We start from the raw sequence: 7,611 nt of genomic DNA, 5'->3' as shown, positions 1-7,611 counted from the left end.
CATGTGGGTCCCGCGGCCTTCGGGCCCACGTGTCGGTTGTGGGCTATGATATTTGGGCGAGGGGAAAACACGGTTGGGTTTGGGCTCCGAGCAATCATGGTCTGCGACCCTGTCGTCGGGTGGAGCTGACCAATTGGCGCCTCCATGTGACGTCCACGCTGTCCTCCCGGGCCCACCACCTTCCATGACTATCCAGATTTCCATGTTCCAGAGAGCTCACTGCTGTGCCGCGTCAAGATTACAAGTTTTGTTGAGGGCTTTTTCTCAAATGTGTACATACTTACTTCGTGCCAATGGTTTCCATGTTCCAGAGAGCTCATTGCTTCGGCCAACAGTTTTTTCTTTCTTTCTTTTTTCTACCTAAGAAATAGTTTTCTCTTCTCTTCCTTCTTAGAGAGAGGCCCGGGAGACATATTTGGGAAACTTTGGAACGTCGAAGTAAACCACAAGAGGGACGGTTAGACACACATGGTTGATGGTCGAAAACATTGTTCGAGCCTCACTAGATGAATCATGTCGAGGGACGCCTCTATGAGGGTCCTTGGTTGTTCCTTGGGTTTGTGCTTCGGTCAAACCCTGTCATCAGACGTCGTGCCTCGATGTTATGTCGCCGTGTCTGCTTGTTCCTTGGGTTATGGTGCCTCATATGTTCTAACATTTGGCAACAATGTATGCATATCATATTCATTACGCTGGTCTCTTTCGTTAAACACCCAGTTGCATGGCCCTTTTAGGATATTTGGCATGTTTGGACCATAATCCATCTTTTCCGCTCACCGCTTCAAACCAATGAAGAACTCACCGTCGCATACAAGCGAAGGTAAACGAGCCCATGAGTTTTTTTTGTTTGAGCTGTGAGCCTATGACTTTATACAAAATGTTGCGATAACATCAAAAAAGCGTGATGAGCGATAATTTTAACAGTAAACCAAACGCAGGCCATATATTGTAAATTCGATGAAGCAAGGGAAATTCGGCATATGCTGTTACTATTTTGCTAGTTGGAATTGTATATATTTTTTCAAAATTTCATGGGATCCGCAAGGCAAGTCTCCCTCACTTGCAAGCCACTGCAACTTTTTCAAATCCACCCCTCTACAAAGCCAAGCTTCACTCTTCCCCCGTCTTCGTCGCCACTTCAATTCTTCAACGCCTCCAGCCGGCCGCGATCGCCCAAATCCCGCCGGCCACAGATCCCGATGCCCGCCGCCGTGGCCGCCGCGGCGGCGGTCGCAGCCTCGGGCGGCGCGCTCCTAGTATACCTGCTCATCACCACCTGCCGGCCGCCGGGCGCCGAGGGGCCGGCGTCGCCGGGGGAGGAGGCGCCGCTGCTGACGTCGCGGCCTGAGGACGGCGAGGGGCCGTGGCCGCACAGCCCTCCGGTCTCGTGCTGCGAGGCCGCTGCGGTGGCCGCGCGCACGGCGCGCCGCGCGTGGGAGCTCACCGTCGGCCGGTGGGGCCTCCACGGCCTCGCCTTCGGGATCAAGCGCCACATGAAGCGCCAGGTCAGTGTGAACGCTTTTTTTGTCCCCTTCTTCCCCTTGCTTCCGTAGCCAGTCTCTGCGTGACAGCACTACGCTTGTGCTCCGTGTCCGTGTTCGTGCGCCTGCTTGCTCTGCTTTTGTGCTTAACTAAAGGAAGGACCTTTTCTACCAATGGCTGAAGCCTGAAGGTAAGTGATCGATGATGAAGCTCCAATGCTAGCAGTGGGCGAAACGTGGTGCTAAGATTGGCGAGGTGTTCGGCTAGCTACTTGTCAGCAGATTGTTCTAATAGACGAATTCAGTATAGTGTTTTTGCCTTTTCATTCTGTACGTATGTGCTGAAAAATTTGCTGCGAAGGCAAGATTTCTGACCATTCTAAAATTTGACTTGAGTTGACTTGCAAGGAAGGTTTGAATTTACTGTTTCCCATCCCGAGAAACCAATGCTTTGATTTTAGTCAATATCTTGAATTGGTTCACCTCCTAGAGTGGATTGGTATCCTGGTAATTTCCGGTTATTTTTGTTTGAGGGACCTGTGTCCGATCACAGTGATGTGCTTACTTGGGCTTCAGTTAAGATCGTTTCGGTTAGCATTGTTAATTTTCATGGATCTGTGAGATCCGATTCATCAGTTTCCTAGCTACATTACTTGTATAGCAAATGGTATGAAGGGCCGGCATAGAATGGTGGTTCAAAAGGGAAGAATCAGAAGTTGCAGATATTAGCAAGAGATGTTTCTAATTGTACTTTACAACCGCTCCAATCAGCATAAGTTTAGCATTTTCTTTTGATTGCATGAAGTGTGGCCACATAAGCAAAGTATTACCGTCGTGCTTCTGTATTGCTCTCTTGAACACATTGCGTGTGCAATGGACGAAACATGTGGTGATTATTTTTTTATTCTTTTCGTGTGCCCAGGGTAATTTGCAGCATGAGTATCGTGGAAGTGACTGCCTTCAACTAAAAGGTCACGATGCACATACTGAAGTAGCTTATCTTCTTGAGCACTTGAAGCTTTGCATGTTCTACTCAAAGAATAGGTTTTCTGAATTTCTCAAGTTTGGTGGGTACAGTCAAGAGGACGTTCTCATCCACAAGTCTAGGGCGAGGGTGAGTAAGTATCACTATATTCTTCTTATCTCGTGCTTTAAGGTACTCTGCTTCTGTATTTCTGTGTAATGGCCCCCATATTTTGACTCATTCTTGACTCCTCACTTCATGCAGCTTATGCAGCCTTCCTTCGTACTTGTGCGTGACCAAAAAGCCAAGTGTTTTCTGCTTTTCATCCGTGGTGCTATCAGTCCTAGGGAGCGCCTGACAGCAGCAAGTTCTGTAGAAGTTCCTTTCCACCATATAGTTCTGAATGAAGGACAGATTGACAATGTAATCTTAGGGTATGCACATTGTGGAATGCTTGCTGCAGCTCGCTGGATCTCTAACCTTGTCATGCCCCCTCTGCGCAATGCAGTACGAGAATTTCCTGACTACCAAATAAAGGTAATTTTCATCAAGTTCGTATTTTGTTTACCTTCCTGATGAATTTATCGATTTGTGAGTTTTAGCAATTGGCGGTTGATGCACAATAAGGACAATTAAGTTTATAAGCTTGTCTAAACTGTGGGACAATTTGTTAAGTTTACTGATTTGACCATGTGCTATGAAGTACAATAGTACCGATAAGCCTTGATCTTGCAGTAAGCTGCTTGATATTTATACCGTTCCGATTTCAGCATTTATAGTTGAACTATTGAGGTCAGAGTCTACTTGTCTGGTAGCACTGCTCGACAAAGCTACAGTTTATATGATCTATGCTGTGTGCACTACGCATTTTAGTGTCGTTATGCTTTTAGTATAACTTAGTGTACATATACATTGATGTGCGCCTCCTAAGTTGATTCATCCAGTGCTGCTTGTTTTACTCCTGTGCAGAAAACCAGAAAGAATAAGGTTTTGATTAAATTAATATGACTGGAACACCTTAGCAGCATGTAACAAATTTCTCTGCCTCTGCCACACCATGTTTACATGTCCAAAATGATCCAATCCAATACATTATGTACCTTTTGCACTAGGTCATCGGGCACTCAATGGGAGCAGGTATTGGGGCAATTCTGACATATATTCTTCGTGAGCATTATGATTTTACATCATGCACGTGTCTAGCCTTTGGTCCTGGTAAGTGATTCTACATGCTTTTTATCCTGTTGAAAGCATGATACATATCTTTTTGCTTATCATTGCATTCACAGATGCCTGAGCATTTCAGATCCTGTTTGCCTTTAAGATAATCAGATGTTTCCTTTGATATTGCGTATGCCAAGTTGTAACTTTTAGCCCTTTTGATGTTTCTTAAATGGTTATAAAGTTAGTAGTCACATAACCATTCCGTGCATGCTACATGTTTGGCAGAAAAACAAGAAAATACCATTACTTCAGTGTGACATTAGGCACATAGCAGATATAACAAAGATATATTTATGCCTTGAGCAATTTAATTGCTGACCACAAATTTATTTCAATCGCAGTTGACTTGTGAGATTATTCTATCATGTATGCTGAGAATTGATATCAGTATATTGTGTTTGTAAAGAAACAATTTCAGAACTCTGAAGTACTTTTTCTTCCTACTTAGCTGCCTGTATGACATGGGAGCTGGCAGAATCAGGGAAAGATTTTATCACTTCTCTTGTCAACAGAGATGATGTGGTGCCAGCACTTTCGAAAGTTGCTATGGAGAGCTTGCGATCTGAGGTATTCTGATGGCCACTGTGCTTTACTGCAACATCGTAAAAAGAGTTTAAACTGAACCTTCACAGCGTGGAGTTCTTTTGCAGTTGACACGAAAACACTGAAGTACTTGGCAAGTAATGCATTATTATCCCGTATATACTGCCTAGGTTTCAAAATATAGGGCATATTTTGACTGTTCAATTTTGGACTTGACCATAAATTAAATTATCTTGCATTATTTTTATTTGTATAATATTTAAAATCATTAGAAAGTGCTTTTGAATACGTATCTGAGCGTGTCAATTTTTGTAACATAGCACACATATTGCTGGACCAACTGTTGGTCAAAGCATGGATTTAGACACTCAAATATTCCTTATATCTTAAAACAGAGGGAGTATTGCGTTGAGCTTTCCTTTTTTTCCCTTAAAATTGTAAATCGTACCCTTTGATATTCTGACCTTTCTTCTGTGAACCTGATATGGGAAAAGATAGCATTTACATCGTAAGTCGATGATGTTTATTTTATGAATAATGACATTATATTGTATTCCCCACAAAATTTTATGTGATGACCGAATTGCTGCTTGTCTTACTACTGCAGGTAATGGTATCATCAAAGCTGGATGATCCGCAGGATGAAGCTCACCTTGGTTTATTCGCGAAAATAAGTCAGCGTGTAGCTTTTGCAAAGTCTCACATGCTGTCCATCTCTCATTCAACGGGAAAGACTGCAGATCCTGACTCTAGCATTTCTGAGGTAATATAAATTGCTGCTGTTTCTAGATGTGAACTTTACTGTCGGAAATTAACAAATCCAATGATATTTCCACAAGTTAAATTAGGAGGGAAAAAAAACTCTTAAGCAACGTTGGTAGTGTATCAGTTTGATAAACCAGTGGCCACTATACTACTAACGGTCGGGATTCATCCACTGGTTCGTTCTGGTATCCAGTCCCAATCAGCACCAATATCACTAGCAAAAGTGGGCCTGAAATCCTGCTGTTATTTATTTAGTAGTTGGTACAATTAGTGCCAATGCTTATCCTTTAGGTGACGACGCATGCTTTACAAATACGTGTTCATTCCTCAATAAAATAATATGCCACCATGCACATTTCTGGTCCAGTCCGAGTAACATCAGGATTCAGGAGCTCCTGCTTCCCTAAGGTAAACTAGCAAAGGGCACTTACAAGGCTACAAACCTCACAGTTTTTCTTATATTAATCAGTTGGTGCTAGTGTGTACATAGAGAATATGGGTGTTTTTTTAACAGTTTGCTCCTTCTGTCATGCAGCCTTTACTGAAAGAAGCAGTAGAAATCACACAGCCTGAAGAAAATGGGCTGAAAATTGACTGTATCCATGAAGCATATTTCGTGGCAAATCCAGAACAGGACCTTTCAGCCGTATCTGTCGATGCTTCTGCAGAACGGGTCATACTAGTTAACAATGATGGTGATGTCAGTGTCGAGTCTGCTGCTGGGTCGGCAGTATCTGCATCACAAGGGGATGTTGAAAGCAATGCAACATTGGACAGCGAGCAAGCGTCGTCGACAGCAAAGGAAGAAGCGTCCCAGAATCTGAACGGTAGCGGTAAAGAAAAACAGAAAGAATCTCCCTCCGCCCCCGCACTGCGCCAACTTTTCCCTCCCGGGAGAATTATTCATATGGTCGCGCAGCCCTCACCGGACCCGAATCCTGGAGAAGGCACCAGCAGCAAGGAGGCCATCAGTATATATGAAACGCCAAGAGATTTGTATGGCAGAATAAGGCTCGCGCCAAATATGATAGACGAGCATTACATGCCTAGTTACATAAGTACAATGGAGTTATTGTTGGAACAGCTTCAGAGCGATAACATTGTAAGTAGAGCATCAGACGATTTGTGAAATTGTTGTACAACTCGGTCATGGTTATATCCAATTCTTTTATATCAATCAAAATATGGCCTCGATGAACAACTGGTCTAAGAATAATCCTGATCTCTCATACAATTGCTACTTCCTCTTCTTTTTTCAACTAAATAAATTTAGCCTGTCAAAGTTGAGCCTCCTCATGCCTGCGCTGCAACTGCGAATCCATGAGGGGGCAAAGCCTCATCCCCTCTAGACTCCGTCGGCCAGCCCGTGGATTCGCCTCCCCTCTGTCCGCCGCTCTGGCGGCGGGTGGTGGGAAGGGGAATCCCGGCATCTCGGCTGCTAATAGTTTAGGTTAAGGTTGTTTTAGTTCTCATAGGGATGGTGCTTCATTTTCGAGCTGGTCTTCCAGGCTCTGAATTAGAGCAATGCATATATGACATCTATCCACAGCAAGGAATGACTCTTCAGCGTTCTGCTCTTCGTTAGCTCGGTTTATTCTCCGGCAATGCTTCTGCAACTTGGCAAGGCATCCAACACGGTCTTGAACTTGTGAGAAAGGGCTGATCTGGCAAGTTAGCAAATGGCAACGACGAAAAATATTCGCATCTCGCGAGATAGATGGCTTCCGAGGGAGCATGATTGGAAGCCCATCACATCACATGGTACCTGCAGACTGCGCCTTGCGGCGGACTATCTGGACGAGCGTGGTTCCAGGCGGATGCATGGACCCCCTACGACAACACTTTTTTCCGGTTGACTTCAACACCATCACCAGTATCTAGACGTCCCTGCGTGTCCTCGATGATATCCTCGCATGGGCTCTGGAAAAGAACGACATGTGTACCATTTGATCGGCTTACAGCCCAATTAACCATGGACGAGCTCGGGCTTCCATCGGTATGTGCTGCGAGCATAGCACCGGATGGTCGTCGCGCCACCTGGAAGACTATATGGGGCGCCCCTGCCCCCCTAAGGTACGCATCTTCATGTGGCGGCTCGTGACTAATTATCTGGCCACTTGGTCTAACAAATTTTCTTGCCATTTGTAGCCCATTAATATTTGCCCCCTGTGCGGAATGGAACGCAAGGGCGACTTCCATGCTACGTTTAGGTGCTCTTGAGTGGTGGACTTGTGGCGTGCCATTGCGATGGATTGGTCAGTGCTAGATGTCAGTTTTGTTCACAACACAAGGCCGAAATGGTTGTTCGAGGTTCTGGAGCCGCTCTCGGACATTTAGCGTATGGTGCTGATCATGACCATGTGGCGCTCATGGCATGTCATGAACGATATTACACACGATAAGGAAGCCCCCATCCATGACTGAGGTCTCGCACAAATTCTTGCACAGCTACATCACGTCGCTCCTGTGCATTTAGCAACATCCAACAGGTGACATGGTAAAAGGGAATCCGGAAAGATGGGAGCCACCGCCTGCTGGATGGCTGAAACTCGATGTGGATGGCTCCTTTTCAGAACAGGCAGGGAACGGCGACATCGGCATGGTGCTGAGAGACTCGAACGACCGTGTCGTCAT

General features: G+C 45.1%; 1 protein-coding gene across 1 annotated transcript; it reads left to right on the top strand.

Annotated features, from left to right (window-relative positions):
* Nucleotides 1-1,047: 1,047 nt before the first annotated feature.
* Nucleotides 1,048-6,175, top strand: LOC109754575 (uncharacterized). Its single transcript, XM_020313484.4, has 7 exons — nt 1,048-1,505; nt 2,404-2,595; nt 2,710-2,982; nt 3,558-3,660; nt 4,118-4,236; nt 4,820-4,975; nt 5,513-6,175. The coding sequence occupies exons 1-7, from the start codon at nt 1,200-1,202 to the stop codon at nt 6,104-6,106; spliced, it is 1,743 nt and encodes a 580-aa protein (XP_020169073.1). The 5' UTR covers nt 1,048-1,199; the 3' UTR covers nt 6,107-6,175.
* The last annotated feature ends 1,436 nt before the right edge of the window (nt 6,176-7,611 follow it).

Source organism: Aegilops tauschii, chromosome 5 (assembly GCF_002575655.3).
Source record: "Aegilops tauschii subsp. strangulata cultivar AL8/78 chromosome 5, Aet v6.0, whole genome shotgun sequence".
Classification (NCBI taxonomy): Eukaryota; Viridiplantae; Streptophyta; class Magnoliopsida; order Poales; family Poaceae; genus Aegilops; species Aegilops tauschii.
The sequence above is the reverse complement of the archived record's forward strand: the minus strand, read 5'-3'. Positions and strand labels throughout refer to the sequence as shown.